The sequence below is a fragment of the Hevea brasiliensis genome, chromosome 4, assembly GCF_030052815.1.
Source record: "Hevea brasiliensis isolate MT/VB/25A 57/8 chromosome 4, ASM3005281v1, whole genome shotgun sequence".
NCBI lineage: Eukaryota > Viridiplantae > Streptophyta > Magnoliopsida > Malpighiales > Euphorbiaceae > Hevea > Hevea brasiliensis.
In genome coordinates, this window is record NC_079496.1 from 116,388,686 (window position 1) to 116,410,442 (window position 21,757).

At 32.6% G+C, this 21,757-nt stretch overlaps 1 protein-coding gene across 1 annotated transcript; it reads right to left on the bottom strand.

Moving 5' to 3' along the window:
* Window positions 1–15,209: 15,209 nt before the first annotated feature.
* Window positions 15,210–18,167, bottom strand: LOC131179362 (receptor-like protein kinase FERONIA). Its single transcript, XM_058146178.1, has one exon. It carries the CDS (start codon window positions 18,044–18,046, stop codon window positions 15,350–15,352), a length of 2,697 nt encoding a protein of 898 aa, XP_058002161.1. The 5' UTR covers window positions 18,047–18,167; the 3' UTR covers window positions 15,210–15,349.
* Between the last annotated feature and the right edge of the window lie 3,590 nt (window positions 18,168–21,757).

A 21,757-nucleotide genomic window follows, 5' to 3' on the forward strand; every position in this document is an offset into this window, starting at 1 on the left:
GAAAATGTAGAACCCCGTTGTGTTGGGATGACGTGGGTGAAAGAAAGATGATTGGACCCGAAATTGTTCAACAAACTGAAGAGAAAATCAGGGTGATTCGAGATCGACTTAAGACTGCATCAGACCGTCAGAAGTCCTACATTGATTTGAAAAGAAGGGATATTGAGTATGCAGTGGGTGAGAAAGTATTCCTCAAAGTTTCTCCTTGGAAGAGAATTATGAGATTCGGCAGAAAGGAGAAACTGAGTCCTCGTTTTATTGGGCCATATGAGGTTCTGGAAAGAGTGGGTCCTTTGGCATATCATTTGGCACTACTTCCAGAGTTGGAGAAGATACATAATGTTTTCCATGTGTCTATGTTGAGGAGGTATCGATCAGACCCATCTCATGTACTACCAGTAGAGGAAATTGAAGTGAATCCAGACCTCACATATGAAGAAGAACCCATACAAATTCTGGCTTATGAGGTGAAGCAGCTAAGGAACAAGCAGATACCATTGGTAAAAGTGCTGTGGAACCATCATTCGGGCCAAGAAGCTACTTGAGAACGAGAGAAGGACATGAGGAGACAACACCCACAGCTGTTCAGAGATTGATACCAGGTAAAATTTCGAGACGAAATTTATTTTAAGGGGGGGAGAATTGTAACACCCCATTTGTATAGCCTGGTATATTTCATCGTTCATGGACCGTGTCCTGACAATTAAGGAGATTAGAACCATACTAAAGACAACTTGAGAAGCCATAAACACAAATAATTAGTAATGTTCAATTAGTTAAGTGTAAATAAGAAAAAATAAAACATAATAAGTTAAACGAGCCGAGAGTCACAGCGATGGGTGACCTCCTCGAGAACGACTGCGAAGTCATTTTAGACTCAAATTTCGAACCGTAAAAAGTGACGCTGCGATCCTTAGGACCCTTATGAACACAATGGAAAAGAGAAAACCACGAAAAAAGAATTAAGCTACCAAATAATTAGGTCGTGAGCCTAAGAAATATTGGATTATTTGCAAACCGGGATGAAGCCGCGAGGGCAATTTGGTCAATCGACCCAGAGTGACTCGACCTAATCACAAATAAAATCGGAGAAAAGAAAATTTCGGAATCGAGAATTAAATTAAAGAACTAATAGAAAAAAAAAATAAATAGAAAAAAAAAGAAAAAGATGAAAAAGTCAAAGGGATGACATCATGTATGATGTCATAAAGGTTTAATTTAATTATTTTATTAATTTGGGAATTTTGGTCTTCAAAAAGGGATAAGACTAAGGAAAATAAAACAAAAAAAAAAAAAGGAAAAAACACTCTTCTTCTCCATTGTTGCCGCCCCATCTTCCTCTCATCCCCCATGAGAATTTCTTCATTTAAGCTTACATTAAGCTTAATTTCCTTCACCCAATCAACATAACTCCCCTAAAAACCTCACTAGACTTTGCAATCTCAACTTGAGAACAAGAAAGAAAGAGGAAAGAAAGAGAACAATTGAAGGCTTGGCAATTAAATTGAGGTTAGTATGCTAAACTCTTTATTTAGCCATTCAAATGCATATGTGATGGTTGAAAGTGAGCTTAGAACTTGATTTAAATGAAACAAACATGGGAGAAGGACTAAACTGAAATTTTGACCTAGTTGAAGGGAGTATGAATTGCATGAATTAAATGAGATAGAAGGAGATTAAAAGTCTTAATTAGTTGATTGATTATAGTTTAAAGTTTTGAATTTAGTTAAATGCAACATTTTAGTGTAATTAGGGTTTGAAGACCTAGAGTTTTGAGGCAAATTTTGGAGAAATACATAAATGACATGTTGGACCTATTGTGAAGTGAAATAATGGTCAATTATGACCAAATAACTTGTGTGGGAATGATAGGAAACTAAGTTAAATTCGGAGGTAAATGGTCATGCTGCTGGCAGCATGACCAAACCCACTTTGAAGGACTAAAACTCAAATTTTACAAGCCCAATTGATATGCCACCAATTGGAGATGAAAATAGACATAAAATAGCACAATTTTCATTGAGGAACCATGGCCAAAAACTGACCAAAACTTGGTGAAACAATTGACCAAAGTGAAATGATAGCAGGCTGCCACTGCACCAAACTGACTAAATGAACAGTAACTATTCATTTGGTCATAACTCGAGTTAGACAGGTCAAATTGACCTGAAATTTGGCCAGGGGTTAGAGGAGATATAGATCTAAAACTTTCATGAAGAACATCACCCCAAATTATGCCATTAACCCATTCAAATTATTGAGCAAAATTAGGTTACCAAACCTGCAACTCTGCAGAATTTTCATTGAGCAGCAATGTTTGGATGGCTATAACTCTCTCTAGAAAACTCGGATTTAGGTGATTCTTGAACCGATGGAACCCTAAGACATAGTAGAACATTTCATATGAAGAAAGTTAGACCAAATTATGAACTTAACTTGATCAAATTACTGACCAAAGTTGGATCAAAATCTGCCAGAACCTAAGATTGCAGCATGAACAGTGCACGTGAACAGTAATTTTATTTTGGCCATAACTTGAGCTACAAAACTCCGATTGAGGTGATCCAAAAATGAGAATACACTTAAGACAATAAGGAACATTTTCTATGAAGGAAGTTTTGTCAAATTCCAACAGTAGATCGACCAATGGAATAGTGCAACTTCGGAGCACCAAAACCGAAAATTGGCAATTTTGCCAAAATGACCTAAGCTTTGAGAAAATGACCAAAACCAACAAGTTTAATGACCAAAATGTGGTATGTGGGTGAAGTTGGAGTTTCCATACCTATTAAGCCTTAGAAAGTCAATAATTTGACTTGAATAGTGTAGTGAATAGTAACCCGAAACACAAAATTTCGAGAACATCGAATTTAACACGTTAGAGCTAGGTAAATGTGAAGTTAAGTTTATTTTGGATTTATTTTAATTTCTAGTACTGAAACATTGTAAAATTGTGTGTTTCAGTTGAAAAGAATATCGGGAAGGAACCCGAGGAACCGAGTTGAGGCTAAAGGACGACTCGTTTGAGATTTGTGCACAACATTACTATGCTTTAAAAATTCATTGATTAAATGAATGAAATATGCATTTTATTGTTGCTTTGAATTGTTGAAAGTATTGTGACCTTACTTATGATGTTTTGATTTAAATTGCGAAAGTTATTGTGTATATTTGAAATGACAATGTTTAGCAAATTGTTAAGATAAGTTTTGAAACCACAGTATCATGACCATATATTTGAACACCTCACTAGCACGACTAGTGGGGGTAATTAGTTAACACCCTCCCGGCAGCAACTCCGTACATTCTACTGTTCCGGTGACCGGTGTCGGTCCGGACAGCTAGAACATCCGGAAAAATATTTAAACTAAAGTGAGGGACCATAATTAACTCAAATATTAATAAGAAAAATTTAATAAAAATTTTAGAAATAAAATACAACCACGTCAAATGAGCCGGTGCCCAAGCGATGGGTAACCAGAGGGAAGTTGCGGTTCTCGCAACTAGGAGCCCTAGACCCGGGGAAAAATTCATAAAATAATTTTTGGGACTCCAGAGAAGGGTCATTGAGGTTCCTATGGAATTAGAATGCCAAGAAAATATTTAGAAAAATTTTTCAATCGGTACAGACAATTTTGACCCGTTAAGCCGAACGGATGGCATTTTGGTCATTTCGCCTTCAGAGACGATTTTTGGCCGACTTGTCCAGTTGAGTAAATAATTATTATGACATAAAATGTGAATAAATATTGCTAAAAATTAAATTGAAAATAAGTAGTGAAGAAAATAATAGAAAATGAGAAAAAATGCTCATTTATGACATCATTATGATGTCATTTGAAGTTCCCTCCAATCACAATTAAACAACCAACTAATTAACTAATAAAAAGAGACAAATGTGACCTAAAGAATTAAAAAAATACAGCTGCCTTCTTCTTCCCCAAATGCAGCCGAAATTCATGCCCTAGACCCAACCTCCATTAAAACCTCAAGCAAGCTCCATTTCTCTCTTCTTTTCACCATAAATCTTCCTACTCTATTCACTAAAAACTTGTCTATACCTCTTGGGAAGTGTTTGGCAGCCTAGAAAAGGAAAGAAAGTGAAGATTAAACTTGGAAAATTCTGCCCTACAAGAGGTTAGTGCCTATTTATACTTGTACTTCTTTTATTCCATATTAAGGACTTAAAATAAGTAAGGGATTGTGAATTAAATGAATGAAATTTATGTATATGTACTCCTTGAATTTCGGCAGCCCTAAGGAAGGGATAAGAATGATTGTTTTGATGGACTTAGAGTGGACTAAAGATGATGTTTAAGGTATATATACACATGTATAATGAATTGGTGTGCTAACTAAGGTAATTGGTGTAAACCTTGAATTTGAGCTAGGGTTTGGGAGTGAAAATTGGACTTGGCTTATGAAATTGTTAAAGTACATTCTAATGGTCAATTAGTGGCCATTTGGGGTAAGTTGACCATAATTTGGAGTGAGCTATAGCATGGCAAACTGAAATGGGTAGGCTGCCTAGTGACAGCAGCAGGGAGGCTGTGAGTCCAGCCTGTTTGGACTGCCATATCTTTGGCTGTGTAGGTTCAATTGGTGTTTGGTCAATTGGACATGAAACTAGACATATAATGACACATTTTTTCTGAAAAAACCATGCCCAAAAGACCAAAGCAAGTGGACCAAAAGTTGGCCCCAATCCGGATACCCTGCAAACAGGTTCTGCAGAATGACCAAATGAACAGTAACTGTTCATTTGGCCATAACTCACTGTAGAATGGTCCATTTGACCTGAAAGTTTTACAGCAACAAGATGAGATATAGACAAACAACTTTCATGCAGAAAGCTACCCCAAATTATGACCAGAACCTATCCAACAAGGCAGTGGCAGTCACTGTTCATGGTACTGTAGATTTGGTAAATTCTACAAATTTGAAATCCGGCCAGCTGTGGTTTTTGGACCATATCTGGAGCTACAAAACTCCAAATGGAGTGATTCAAAAAAAGAAATTCAACTAGACAAAATAAGGAACAACTTTCATGTTTACCATTTCCTCAAATTTTCACTGTAACAGTCCCTAATGGAACAGTAAATTTATGGTACAAAAACTGAAAATTCTGCCCCTTAGTGCTAAGTTTGGAAATGGATTTGGTGATTAATTCCAACAAGTTTTGAATGCAAAATGTGGTACATTGAGGGTGTTAAAACCAATGCACCTATTTTCTATCCAAAAGTCAACATTTTTGTTGACCAATAAAGTGAATAGTGACACTAAAACTTGAAATTCAAAAATTGTGAAACTTAAAAGTGCAAAATGCCCTAGTAGGCCTAATGTGATTGGTTTGGATAGGTTGGCATGCCAATAGGGTTTTGATAGCAGTACTGCGTATGATGTATGGCTTCATTGCCATTCTGTGATGTGATAGCCTATGGCTATACTGATTATGATGTTTTACTTGGCTTTATGCCTTATTGCTTTTATGGCTTATTAGCCATTCTGTTTGCACACCGGGAGACACATTGTGACCGATGGTGTGACGGCGGTACACAGTACCCAGTGCTAGTTTACCCGTTTATCCAGTCCGGTCAATTTGTATAGGTTACTTGGGCATGGAAAAGTATAACTGTAATTGAATTGATTATTAAAGAAAATACGAAAATTAAATATCAGGAATGATTACAAAAATACAAAGAAGCTCAAGATCATGAAGAAAATAATTAACAAAATGCATGAAGAAGTTAATATCATAAAACATAATTAGCCTCGACTAAACAATAAGTTAGTAATTTTTCATTTCTTATTAACACAATAGCTAGGAAATTATTATTTTTATTTGCATATTATATTTTCTTGTATTATTGGCACCACTAAGCTTTATGCTTAGCGCGTCGCTTTTGCAACGCGTAGGTACTGAAGATTTGGACAGAGGGCCCTGTAGACCACAGATTGGGTAAGGCCGTTCACAGTTCTGCATAGTATTCGTGTCACCTCACAGACTACAGTGCATTGGTAGGACACTAGGTCCCATTTTGTATTTTGTGACTTTTTGTAAATTATGTAATTAAACTCTTATTTTATCATGTGTATTTGAAACAAATATAATATAATTTTGTAGTAATGTAAGTACTTGTAATTTGTGATTATAAATAACATATGAGAATTTATTTATGATTTGAGTTTAATGATGATGTGAAATGAATGAATGACAATAGAGGAATTGTTAAGAAATTGTTGCAAATTGATGTGATACAAATGGAGTTTGTGAATGATTGAAAATTATTGGAAGTGTTTTTAAACAGGTTCAGAAGAACTGTTTTTCCAATTTACAGCCGGCACTCTGCCGGATTTTCTATAAAAATTGCGTAAAAATTTAGATTTATCAAAAATTGTAAACAAATGATTTAAAATGGATAAATTGAAATAGAACTATGAATTGGTGCTCCGGCACACTGAGTGGCATAACTTGCTCGGCTACACTGTAGTCGGGTAAGGGGTGTCACATTTAGTTTCGAATTTTGATTCCTTCTCTGGAGAAGTGTTGAGGTGTGCCAGTAGAAGAGGATGTGAATGGATATCCATATATATGAGCTAGCTAGCCTTGTGATATGATTTCTCTTTAGCCTCTGGCTATTGAGATTCATGTGATTTCTCTTTAGCCTCTGGCTATCGAGATTCTATTTGTTTCGAATGGCGTGATCTAACTGTGGGTTTTATGAAATGTGTTTTGATACTTCGAAATGAACTTGGTTTGCATTAAAACCTCATGATTCATGTTTTATGTTTAATGCTCATGTTTAGTCAAATTTTGAATAACTGTGATTTATATTTTGCATAAAGATTATTTAGTATGTTGTGTACCACTGAGTCCTAGTACTCAGCGATAGCTTTTATTGCTGTCGCAGATACAGAGATTAGAGGAGCAGCAGACTGAGCTGCTGAGGTGTGTGAAGTCATCAGCTTGAAGTCTTCGGGTATAATTTATACCCTAACTGTAAATACTTCTTTTGATGTATATATTGCACATAAATGTATGGACATGTAAAAATGGGTCTTGAGCAGCTTGTACACAAATTTGTATGAAGTTTGTAATAAAGTTTAGTTTGTGTTTCTTTTGATATAAAATTGTAAGGATGTGTATAAATTGTTTTGTTTTTAATGAAATATGAATGATATTGATTGACAGTATTTTGAGAATTATTGAACTTGTGAATTTTGAGAAATTGGTTGAGATTGAGTATGAATTTGAAGCAGTGGTTAGAAAACTATTGGAAGTGCTTTTATTTCAGGTATTTGAAGAACTGGTTTCTCAAAATACAGAGGAAACTCTGTCAAAATTTTTATAAAATTTGCGTAAAAACTAAAATGGACCAAAAATATTAACTAGTTTTAATTTTAACTAAATGTTTTAATTACTTATTAGAAATGCTCACCACTTATCAAAAATAAGAAAATTGTTTTAAAATCCCTTGTAGGGTACTTAATGAGTTATTGGTAGGTGAAGTGCGGTAGTTCATTAGGTATTCTACGGGATCATGTTATGCCTTACAGAGGGGTAAGGTGTAACATAAACACCCTCTCTAATCCACTCTAAGCCCATCTAAACCATCAAAGTCATGACCCTCACTAGGCTGCCGAAATCCATGGTATACATACACATGAGTTTTAGTCCATTTAATTCACAATTTCATATTAATTTCAAGTCCCTAACATGGAATAAAAGAAATATATGTATAAATAAGCACTAACCTCTTGTAGGGCAGAATTTTCCAAGCTTAAACTTCACTTTCTTTCCTTTTCTAGGCTGCCAAACACTTTCCCAAGAGGTATGGACAAGTTTTAATGAAAGGTGTCTAGGGTTTAGTAGTGGAACAAAGAGAGAAAGGGAGCTTTGGTTGAGAATCAATGGAGGGAGAGGGGAGAAGGGTTTCGGCTGGCTGAAGGAGAAGAAGAAGACCAGAATTTTTTTGGTCTATTTTGACTCTTTTAAGTGATTTAAGAAAGCTTGTTTAATGGTGATTGGTTGGAAGCTTTTAAATGACCTCTTAATGATGTCATTATTTGCATTTTATTGATTTTTCTTTTCTTTTCTTTTCTACTAACTTTAAATTAATTTTTCATCAACATTAATTCATATTTTATGTCATAATAATTATTTACTCAACTGGACAAGTCGGCCAAAAATCGTCTCTGAAGGCGAAATGACCAAAATGCCCTCCGTTTGGCTTAACGGGTCAAAATTGTCTGTATCGATTGAAAAATTTTTCTAAATATTTTCTTGGTATTCTAATGCCATAGGAACCTCAATGACCCTTCTCTGGAGTCCCAAAAATTATTTTATAAATTTTTTCCCGGGTCTAGGGCCCCTAGTTGCGAGAACCGCAACTTCCCTCTGGGTTACCCATCTCTTGGGTACCGGCTCGTTTGACTTAGTTGTATTTTATTTCTAAAATTTTTACTAAATTTTTCTTATTAATATTTGAGTTAATTATAGTTCCTGACTTTAGTTTAAATATTTTTCCGGACGTTTATTGTCTGACCGACACCTGGCCACCTAATGAGAATGTCTGAGTTGCTACCGGGAGGGTGTTACACGTCCAACAACCCATAAGCCATTATCTTTCAAAGTAGCGTTTATTCTTGCAGGACAATTCACTCACTTGATATATTTCCCACCATGTGGTTTATTTCCCTTGTCACAGGTCATCAGCACATATTTAGGACCTGAACCATTGCCTTTAGAAGACGATCTTATCACATTTGAAAATCCTTTCAACCTGGCATGTTCCTTGTAGAAATTAACTAAATTGTCCATAGTTGGAAAATGCATCCCACTTTTTGGATCTTCCTCCACATTGTAAGCAATTTCATCCTCATGAATGTATGAACGTTGGCCATCGCTAGCTGACTGAGATTCTTGGATCGTACCTTCTTTATCATCATCGGAAAGTGTGCTATTAACGCCACTGGAAGGTTCATTACTAAAAGAGTTTTCATCGAATAAGCTATCATAATCTCTAATCCCTAATGTATCATATAGTTCTCTCCGTCTTCTCTCATTCTCAACCTCTATTTTCCTTAATCAATTCACGCAATATAGCACAAAATCTTGGACGATATGGTATGATATTGTATTAGAATGGAATAAGATGGATTATTTTCTTTTGACCCTAATCTATGGATGAAGGATATTTTCTTTTTCCCTAAGAGATGAAAATATGATTTAAATGGAAAAATATGAAATTAATTGTGATTGGTTTAATTTTTGGATGGGTTAAATATGATTGGTTGAGTTTTTTATGGAATATTATTGGCTGAGAGATTGGTGAGAGTATCGATTGGTTGAAATTTTGATGGGATGTGATTGGCTTAAATTTTAGTTAGGTGTAATTGGTTAAAAAATTGGTGAGAGCTGATTGATCAAATAAAAGGAGGACTATGATTGGTTGGGTTTTGGAGGAAATAATTTTGGAGGGAAAATTAGATTAGTTTGGTGCCTAAATTGTATAAGGGCAAAGTAGACATTATACTTCATTTGTACATTTTTTGTAAGCTAATTTTTGTTCACCAAGTCAAGTCCTTAACAAGTATGACTCAAAATTCTAACTAAAAATTTATAGAAAAACGAAACACCATTCCCAAATTTGGAGAAAAAGTTTTAGAAATAATTTGGAGAAAAAGTTTTAGAAATAAATTAAGAAATTAGTAATTAAAATTAAGATTTTTAATAATTTAATTAAATATGAAATAATTTATACTAATTAGAGAAAACGACAGATACGAATATATTATAAAAATAAATACTATTTTAATTTAAAAAATTAGGCATGAGAGATAAGTTATATATTTATCATTAAATATTTATCTCTAAAACTTTATATATACAATTGAGCTGCAATCCTGCCTCCAGCAACATAAAAGTTGAACTGTGAAAGCATACAATTTGTCTCTGGAAAACCACTGTGTCAGGCAGTTGTATGAAAACAATCAATCTTGTGGTGGAAAACATTGTGAAAGATCCCTTTTGAGTAAAAGTGACAAATTTTGATCTGAATTAATACGTTGAATTTAAAGTAATCTGTAACGTGTTTTATTCAGCATAAAATATGAATAATCTGAATCTGAATGATTTATAAAATTAAAAATTTAATTAAAAGTGAATCCAACAATTCGATTTGATAGATTTACTCTCAGTAGTAATGACTAAACCACTGCAAATTAAATAATGAAGCCTGGTTAATCGACAGAAGAAATATGACAAGAGCTTATGTACAGTTACTATAACTAGAATGTCAATTTTGGACAGAAAAATAACTCAATTTTTGAGAATGTCCTTATGCGCGACAGAATCATGCTACCATTCTTGGTTGTCATGTAGTGGAAAACCTAATGGACCTTCCAACCAAATGCTATAGTGCTACCACTATTTCCCATCAAGCTGTGCGGACTCTAAATTATTGGGACTTACGGAAGATTTGAAAAAAGTCTCCTCTTCCACGTAAATTTTAAGTACAACTTCTAAATTACTGAATTACTCGTATTCTAACGGCTTCAACATCCTATTTCTAATTTATATGTAAGCTTATATGTTTTCCTTTTTCTTTTTTTTTTTTCTAATTACATCAAAAATTCAAATCTTAATTTATGATAAAATTCAAATTTCTGAATTAACAATTAATACTTGATTTTTAAAATTTATTGTAATTATTAAATTTAATTCGAGAAAATGTGAACATTTCATTTCATATTATTATTTTTAGTATAAAACATCTAATTATATTAAAAAATAATGCCTAATTACTTTTATTTGTGGAAAGTAGATCATTATTATAGTTTAATTTTTTTTTCAAATTCGAGAATAAATAAGATTATTTTGAAATAACTAGGTTATGTAAGAAGTGATATGATTTTGAAAAAGAAAAAAAAAATCTTGCCACGGTGCACATGGTGGACCAAATTATGTATATTATAGCGTATATATTTTTGAACTTGCTAGCAATGCCTCACCAAGGATACGATGATTATCACATTCCAAATAAATAACCCACTTGTTGATTGTCTTTTTATAGAATGAAAATTGAACCTTGCCACTAGGGTCATAAACCCGTGATTGATGGGCCACGGAAGAAAGACTCTTCTAGTGTTTTCATTCAAAGAAAACAAAACTGATGGAGACAAGACTCAGACGATGACGTTTCCTATCTAAAGAGACATTTTGTTTTTTCTTAAGCAATATCTAAGAGACTCTTAGGCAGTCTTCGGCAGTGTCTTTCCATGCACTGCATATTCCTCGGCGTACTCAATTTCTTTTAAGCTACGGATCCATTCCCATCGAAAGGCCTAAGACCAATTACAAAATACCAGAGACAAATCCACTTTTTGTGCAAAGTGCTGCAGCCCAAGGATAGGAAACTAAATCCAAATTAAACGTCCCAATCAATGTATGGTTTAATTAATACGGCAATGAAAACTGTTGTAATTTCTAAACCACTCTGCAGAGGAAAGAGCTACATAATTGCTCATGACTGTATGCAAAGGAGGAACTTCTCTGTGGTGAGAAAATAATTTATTTTCTATTGTTTAATTGCAGTGATAAAAAATAATATATATATATATATATTTTAATATTTGAAGTGTTTGAAAATATTAATTTTTTTAATTTTATACTATAATAAAAATATTTACTATATAAAATTCTATTTTTATATTATTTTATGGATGAAAATGAGAAAAATTCATAAAAATGGCAAGTTGCAATGGCTAGTATTGATTGTTGGTGGGTGGTGGTTGTCAGTACTTAATGGTGACCAGTGGTGGCCTAGAAACTAATGGATATCATATTTTTATTTCATATATTTATAAATCTCTTAGATAATTTATAATAACTTTATTAAATTTATAAAAAAATGATTTTTAAGAGGCAGCTCAAAATTCTAACTAAAAATTTAAAAAAATATATTTTTTTATTCTCTAAGAGAGAAATATTTTTTTATTAAATAAAATTTATTTTTTATATAACGTAAAACTTTTATTTTAAAATTATTAATAATTAAGAAAATTCTATTAAAATAGGATTTAAGATTATTTACTCTACTCAAGAGAAATAATTTTTATCATATTATTGATAACAATGAACGATGACATAGTCCTAATGCACAAAGGCCTCCATAGAGTGGCCATGGTCCCTAAAAATTGAAAAATTCTTTTGGATTATGTTTAAAGTTAAAATTACATTTATATGATAAATTTGTCTACTTTTGCTCTTATTAAAAAATATATTTTTAATGTAACTAAATTTTGTGCAAAAATCTGTAGGCGTACAAAGGGATGTATCATCAAGTGACAACTGGACTTATTTTCTGGGGTTGAATAGAGACTTGAGCCGAAGGAAGTATGCCCACGGATTCGTTAGTCGTCATTAAATGCTCTGGAAAAATCTTTATATATATTTTTAGACAAGGATGGTGTGAAAAAATGGGGATCCGTGACATATGGGGCACTGGAAAGACTTGAAAAGTCTTCGATTCTGTTTGTATCCTTCGCGACGGAAACATGTGATAAATTACGATTTTTGACGAAGTCCTATACGGGACAGAATATTGGGACCATTGGTTGTCATGGTAATGGAGAAATGGACCTTCCAGCCAAATGCTATGGTGCTCCACTCTTTCTCATCAACATCAAGCTAAGCGGACTCTGAATTATTTGGGAGTTATGGAAGACTTGTGGAAGCCTCCCGTCAACGCACGTCTCCCACATAATTCTTTGCATTCAACCTCTAAACTAGTGAATTACCAGTAATCTAATGGCTTCGACATCACATTTCTCACTGATATGTAACTTTCGGGTTACTATATGGGTTTTTCTTTTTTTTTTTTTTTTTTCTAATTACACTAAAAATTAAATCTTTTGTATTAATTATGATATAATCCAAATTAAATTTAATTTGAGAGAGTTTACATAGCTTACGTGATATTTCATATGTGCTATATTTTAATATTAACCCATAAGATTCATTTTCCATGTAAAAAAAAAAAAAAAAACCTACCCATTCCCTCTCCTCTCCCCCTTTTCAGAAAACTTTTTAAAAGAGAACCTTCATCTTTTGATGAGACTTGCCATGGTCAAAATATTATTCAACAATTTTGAAACTCCATGCAAGTTCTGCAAGAATTCTAAAGCATCACCAACAAACATTAGTGAAATTATTACTGACAGACTTAGCGGCAAGATATCATTTATGAAAAAGAAAATTATTATTTAGTCTAGAAATTAATTATTTAATCTTTATATTTTAAAAAGCTTATGTATTTTATTTTAATTAAGTTATTTAAATCCTCCATTAAATTTTTTATTAGTTAAATGATTTCAATACTAATCAAATAATTATTTAATTTCTTATTTTAATAAAAATAATTAATTAATACATTTATTTCAAAAAAACCTATTAGGTAGTCCATAATTTTGTTCAATTAACCTTTGGTCTATTTTGTTATTTTTTTATATCTAAATTAGCATATCTCTTATCTTATTTCTCTATTATCTCCTGCATATCTTTCATCATATTTCTTCCCCTCTAAACGCCCTTCTCTCTCTCACTCTTTCTTTCTTTTTTTTTTTAATTTTTTAATAAAAATTAATTTTTAAATCAATTCCTCTAAATTACAAGCAATTAAAGCAATAATCTAGAAAAATTATAAATAAAATATAAAAATAATACTTAGGAGAATTGAATGAAAATATTTCAATAATTAAAAAAAATTAAAATTTTCATTTTTATCAAGGAATACTTTTTTTTTAAATATTGTGTTTTGAAAATATAAAAATTAATTAATTAATTTTATTAAAATAAAGAAATTAAATAATAATATTTTTAAATATAAAAAATAATTAATTAATTTTATTAAAATAAAAAATTTAATAAATATTAATTAACAGAAAATTTAATAAATAAATTAAATAATTTAAAATTTAAACTTAAAATTATATTATTTTAAAAATAATTTTAATAGTATTAAATTAAATTTATTAATTACATATCAACTTGTCGTCTCAATTGTTGCTAGTGAATCATGATCAGGTCAATTTTTGTCAACATCCCTTGCTACCCTTTTCGCAATGCAATATCGTAATTCACGATAGAGACACAATGGAAAAATATCTTCAGGAATCTTTGAAGGTCAACAAATATAAGCAATAATGGACAATAAGGAAAATTTGTGTACTCTGGACTACCCAATTTCTCCACAAAAGAATTTTCAAATCTACAAATATGCAGGTTGCTTATGTTTAATTATTTTTCATTTTTAATTCCGATTTAACAAGTGATTCATTTGGTCGTCACTCATAGCTCAATGCTGTCCAAAAGAGAGTTAAAAGAAAAAAAAAGATTGAATGTGACACAAATCTACTTTTGTTTTGTCTAACTTACGTATTAAACACAAAAATTATCTTAATTATTTTTTTAGGAAAATTTTTTCTTAATTTTTTAGACTTTTATAATTTAATTTAATGAGACTTTATTATTGAATATAAATTTTGTAAAACAATATATCGCATAATTAAATTAAAAAAATAATAATACAATTGGCATATGTTTTTTCTTTTCTGAGTTGGTTTTCTGGTCTGCTTGGGTGTGCTCTAATGGGTTGGTGTTTGGTTCTTCTGGTTTCATGGAAAGGAGAATTTTCATTTGCTTTTACAAAGGTTTGATGAGAAATCATTAAAATACTATAATTGTCGTGCCATAATTGAGTTACATTCTCTCAAATTGATTTCAATAATTAAATAAAATTATAATTAATTTCTAAAATCAAATTTCATTCCTCAAAATTAAAAATTTTGAATCAGATTGTAAAAACAGGCAAATATTTAATTTTTTTTGGTGTTATTAAAACATTTTTATTAGAAACTAATTAAAAATAAAATTTAAAATTTTATAATTTTATAATTAACTCTAGTATTAATAAGATAAAATTTATTTTCTATTAACTTCAAATGAATAAATGTCTCACCCATGAAAAAGTAAAATTTCTTTCTAGGACCATCATCAGAAAGTATTTCTGAAAGTGGAGGTTCTTAATTTGAAGGAAACACCCTCTCCCTTCTAGTTATGCATAAGAAGAATCAAATTATATCGAAGAATGCTCCCTTAATGGCACATCAGGCAATTTAAAAAAATGTAATATAGAGGAAGACAGTAATACAGAAGAAAATTATCAAAATGAAATTTAAGAACAAGCAAACTCTTACAGCAGACACATCATGAGCTACAAACATGGAAAAGCTTATCTCAAGGCTCTACATATTACACTAACTTATAGCAACCAAAATAGAACGTTTCTTATCGCCCTGTTGGGTTGGTGATCTCAGAAAATATAGCACCAGACTTTACATTCTCAGAATTGTTGCTGAGAAAACTTTGCTCATCGTTGCTGCTTGTAAATGTCATTCCACTAAGCCGGGAACCTATCATAAGCCCACTGCCACTACTGAACATATCATCGCTGCTATCAATAACTGAGGTACCCTTTAGGGGGCTCTCCATATCATTGTCAATTTTGATGGGAAGTTCGCACTGCTTGATAGCAGTTTCCTGTAGTTGTAATGCAAACTCAAGACCCCAAACCACATCGCTCATTGATGGTCTTTCCACTCCATTGTCGAGCAAGCAACCGATTGCAACCTCAGCGAATTTTCTCAGGCAATCGGGTGCAATCTTTCCTTGTAGATATGGATCAATTATGTCATCAAATGTCCCATTGCGGTAGCATTGTCTAGCCCACTCTGCTAAGCTTGCAGGTTTGTTAATAGCTGATCGATTCACTGGGGGTCTTGCAGATAACACTTCACACAGTACAACCCCAAATGAGTAGACGTCAGATTTTTCTGTCAATCTCTGAAGTCGGTAATATTCAGGATCCAAGTAGCCGAAACTGCCTTTCACCACTGTGCTGATGTGCGGCTTTGACATGCTAGTAGGACCTATTTTGGACAATCCAAAATCTGAAACCTTGGCAACCCATTTCTCATCCAACAAGATATTTGTTGTCTTCACATCACGGTGAATTATGGTGTTCTTGGCGCCTGAATGAAGGTACTGCAACCCGCGTGCTGCACCAATGCAAATCTCTAGCCGTTGATTCCATGAAAGTGGAGGATTGTCGGTCTTGTAGAGGTGATCGCGAAGGGTTCCCCGAGCCATGTAATCATAAACTAGGACCATCTCATTTTCTTCGTAGCAATAACCAATTAGCGACACTAAATGAAGATATCGAAGTTGGGATAGCATCTCAATTTCCGTCTTGAACTCGTTTGCCCCTTGTTGCGACCCTTCATTCAATCTTTTGATCGCAACGGTGGTGGCCCCATCATTAATCAGCCCTTTGTACACATTACCAAATCCTCCGCCCCCGATAATGAATACACTGTCAAAGTTGTTGGTGGCCTCTTTAATCTCGGCCAGTGAAAAGCGGCGACAAAGATCAGAAGGTAGAGTTGAGGCCTGGGTCTTTGCAGACTTGGTCGAAGATACCGAAAATGGACCCCACCATGAAGCTGCATCACTAGAACCCGAGTCCTTGACTTTTAGTCTTCGCCGGAAAATCACGAACAACAGGAAAGACAGCACCAAAAAGCCCGATACAGCACCACCAACAATGGCACCTATTGTTGTCCGATTATTGTTCGATTTTGTTGATTTGGGACTGGGAGTTGCTGCAGTTGGTGGATTAATTGGAGGTATGTCAGGATTTGGTGCCGCAAGATTATCTGCCTTACTCAATTTGAAGATTTCAAGCCCATTCAGAATGGCATCAGAGTAAAGACTTATTTCAGGCCTGGGATGCAGTGCGATAGGGATATTTTGTACCCTTTCGTCTCCCTCTGGTTCAATCGTCACCGCATAATCTTTGAAGACAGGAAAGCCGTTTCCACCACTCCATTCAATTACATCAGCTGTAGACTCCGCAATTTGAGTAGCTATGTATATATAAAAAATTCTGTCTCCCGTTTTAGTTATTGGCGGTTGAATTTCACAAAAGTGAAGCCTAACAAGATAAGTGAACTTAGAATCGACCTGAAAGTCCCAAGCGAGATTGTAGTTTTCATTGGTATTCTTTTCCATCCCCATCGACCTCGCAGTTTGATATACTTCATCGGGTGCAGCGAAATGAGTCATGTTGTTTCGGTATGTAAGTTGAATGGTGTTGTTATAAAGCAGCGCACTTGGTTTTGCAATAGATAAATACTCATCATCACTATTCCAGCTTCGAAACATTCTCGCAGTGTCGTTTTGGGGTTCGATGAATCCGCCTCCCACATTTATTCTGTACATCAGCTCCAAAGCAGTGTTGCTTTCGAGGCTGCTGATGTTGTTCCAGCTGCCAACAAATTTGAACCCCTCGTCTGTGTAATAAAGTTTGGTTGGCATGGATGCTATTTCAATCCCGTTGACGAAAGCATAAGCATCAGTCACACCAGGAGTCGGAGCAAATGTTATGTTCAACGTTTCACCATCTTCAACATTTAAGCAGAACTCTTTTACAAACCCATCTGAGCCAGCATCCTGAGCATTAGGGGCAGAGCTGAAGTTACTAAGAAGGGTGTAGCGATTGGCTTTGACAGAGAAAAAAGGGATTGACCTGCTGAAATAAGGGTCGGAAGATGGATAAAAGTAGAGGCGAATGAATTTTGTCCCAAAGGTCACGGGAAATACATAAGTGAATTCGGAGCGCGAAAGACGTGCAGTTATATATGGTACAGCATCAACATTCATAGGAGATTTAACAGCTGAGGATATTTTTGAGGCGTTGGTTGGATCTAGAAGCAAGAATGTCGAATTGGCATCTGCAGTCCAGATTCGGCCATCTCGTGCATGTCCCTCGCTGGCCGAGCCACAATCAAGAGTTATGTTGTCGATAAGAAGAGATGGTGAGTTTCCAGAGATGAGGAGAGTCTGGTGAAACAATAAGGAAAGAAATAGAAGAGCGAAAATTGAAGAGTTCTGGAGACAAAAATATTTGTTGTTGGGGTTTCTCATATTCTGAGGGAGAGATGATCAGCCGGAAGGAGCGAGGGAGGGAAGGAGATAGTCGAGGGCATGAAGTGAGTGGGATTGCACGAGTATCAATCAGTATTTTATCCTCTGATGACAAGCGAAAAGCGTAAGAGAATATCACGACATATTAGCCCTATAAATCCTAAATGGTATGATATCAGTTTAATAAAATAATAAAAAAATGTCAATATTAAAATTTTTAATATAATAATTTACTTTTGCCCTACTTTAAAATACATATATTTACTTCCAAATTTGCTTCCATAATTATTTTCCTATCTAATATTATTTTCTTGTTCTCATGAAATTTAATTATTGATATATTAAATTTAAATTATAATAATTTTGAATTTAATTAAGATCCATAAAATTGAATTAAATATAAATATATTAAAAAAAATTACCAAAAGATAAATAGGATATATTCATTAAAAAGCTCACATTACAGAAGTGCCTAAAAGACTCTATAACATACTAAAGTCCAAACCCAATTACAAAGTAAAATCCATGGAAGCAACCAGAATACTAACCTATCATCTGAACCAAGATAACTTAGCAATTAAAAAGGATTCAACCCGAACTTAGAAACACCAGATTTGGGAGATCTCTTTGCCACAACCAGTTGTAAAGAACCCTAGCCACACCAATGGCTACTTGATGAACTGCTCAACAGTCCATCGATATCGAACTCGATAGCACCAAAAATAGGGGAGGCCTCACTTTATAAAATAGCGCACCCACTAAAATCTAAATGAGACCATAAAAAGAAATTCTGAAAACTAGACAACATGGCAAAGTTCCAACACCTACTCACCGTAGATCAAATATAGCAAACTCTGAGGGACGGTATGATAGTGCTTTTATACATTGTAACCATTAAGAGACGAGGAGCTAGAATCTAGCATCGGAGAGGCCCTAGAGATGCCACACCAATAAAATCGAAACCCCTCAAGTAGCCCCAAACCATCATTAATAGAACCGCAACCACAACTATGGTGACTTTGCATGAATAGATACCACCATCACAGATTCCAAAAAAGCCCTCACCATTAACACCACACTCGTATGTAACCAAACAAACCTAAAAATGTATATACAGCCCCACCTGAATGGGAGAGGGAAGACCCACGTTCGGACGAGAAATAGAGAGCCATCCCCTCCTTGGAAGAGGCAGGAGAAGGCTGATAATTTTTGGTTAAAAAGAAGACCTTGTGTCTCAATAATAAGAAAAACAGAAAGATAATTCTAGCGATTATTTTTTATAAGGAAAAATTTACTCACCGTAAATTTGAAATACTTTTAAAAAAATGTTACTATAAATTCATTTTAAATGCGTTATTAAATATATTTATCAATAAACATAATTTCATAAATAATAAATTAATTTTTATTAAAATAAATTAAAGTAAAATTAAATTGAAATCTCTTATGTGCATTATTCATCAAATATATGAAATGAGTGGATATCAAAAAATATATATACAAAATCAGAGAGGGTAATAATTAAATTTATAATTATATATTTTACATTAAATTCGATTTACAATGGATTAAAAATAAAAATATGTGCAATCGACATATAAAATAAGAGAAATATAAATATAAATGAAGCATTGATTGCCTATGATGATGCAATAAACTACGATTGATTCAGCTTAAAAAGTGTAATTTTCTCCTCTATGCAAACAACCATTTTCTTTCCTGTTGATATATATATATATATATATATATATAGCTAAGGCGTCAGACATATCATCAAAATTATTTTATATGTTTGGGCTGTCCATCTGGATTGCTGTAATGTTATTAAGTACGGCCCAATGTTGTTTCCCATTAGAATACTTTGAAGCACTGGCCCATCCTAGAGTCCAATTGGCCCCAGCAATAAGGAAAGGTAACATCTGTCAAGTAAAATCATTTGAGAGTTTACAATGTAGCATAATTTTTTTAAGAATGTCATATGGTTTCTACATGCAATCTTTCTCCAGAGTTTGGCACGTAACATTATAAAAAAAATTGTATAAAATATTTATAATTTAATTTTTTTTAAATGTATTTATTATTATAATTATTACTTCAATTTTTATAATATATATATATATATATATATATATTTATTTATTTATTTATTTTCATAGCATATATTAGTTGAGGCTATATAAATGAAATATTGCTACGATCACAAGAAAAGTAGTGTAAAGAGCACATGATATTAAAATTGATGTGTGTATATAAATGAATTTGTATCATTTTGATGATTTAAATTTTTAACAAATCAATATTATGTAATTAATTGTGTTAGTAAAAAATGTACATATATATTTTACACTATTTTTCTATTCGTCATATTGATAGTTATTAATTATATTAAAAAAAAAACTATACAATGTAATATTAATTTTTTTTAAATTCAAATTAGCTGACCTTGCTTAAAAGTTGACGCAATTTAATTAGATGATATTTTTCTGAAAAAATTAGGATATATTTAAAGTGGAAATGGGAGTATTGGGATAAAGGTTTTCTTTTTTAACAAGACAAAGCTATTTTTTAATTAAAAATATAAAAATTGTAAAATTAATAATTTATTCACTATATTTATAAAATCAATCAATTTAGTCTCTCACCTTTTATTATATATATATTGGTCCTTCCATCTAATTTTATATCCGAAACATTATTAACTATTATAAAAATAATTAAAATGCCTTTAACTTTATTTTCAGTCTGAAACAATTTTGATAATTGAGATTTTATTTTATTAATAACAAAATAATTTTTTAATTTAAACTTTATTTTTAAATATTTAATATATTTTATATTTATTATACATAATAAATATAGTTTATAAGATCTCCCTCCTTTGTATAAAAAAATATACAGTTTATAAAATAATATATTTAATATTTTAAATATATTTTATACAATAAATATTATATAATAAATATATTTTCAGTGTAATAAATAGTTTAAATACAATGATAAATATTTTAATTATATATAATTTAAATATTTTATTTAAAAAATTTTTATATATGAAAATATATTTTATATATTTAAGTATAGATTATCTAATTATTTAAATATAAAATATGTATGTTAGTTATATTCATTTATATATACTACATTTGATTATTATAATATACTATTTTATTTAAAAAATTTATCATATTTGAGAAATTTATTTAAAAAAATATTCCATCTACTGCTTTAAGTCGCTTTCACACAACCACTACTCATAAGAAGCTCCCATTATTTATATAATCTACACAGCAGCAGAAAATAATGAGATAGAACAAGTGTAGAGATAAAGAAAATGAGGGGAAGGGGGGTTGAGAAAAGGCAGAATGAGGTTTTTCTCTGTATGATCAGTCGTAGCAGCTGGGGTGTTGATTCTGCTGAGCACAAGCAATTGCAGAGCTAGTGTTCCAAAGAGCATGGGTGGCAACCACTTCTCCGTAGGGGATTCCAATATGGAGTTTGAGTTCATGATAGACTCTGAGTTTAGTAGAATGCTTGCAGGTAGTACACCAATTATTGGCTCTAAGACTTTAAACCGTCCACCAGTTTTGGATAATTGTAAAGATTCCAAACACTACTGTCTTCCACGTCCAAGTTGCCCCACTTCCCAAACGGATTGTCTACGCTGATTAGCTTGTTTTACCACTATAGCCATGGCTAGCGCTTCAACCATCT

Bases quoted from the DNA above. Each gene is read 5' to 3' on its own strand.
- LOC131179362 (XM_058146178.1), bottom strand. From the start codon at position 18,046: ATGAGAAACCCCAACAACAAATATTTTTGTCTCCAGAACTCTTCAATT.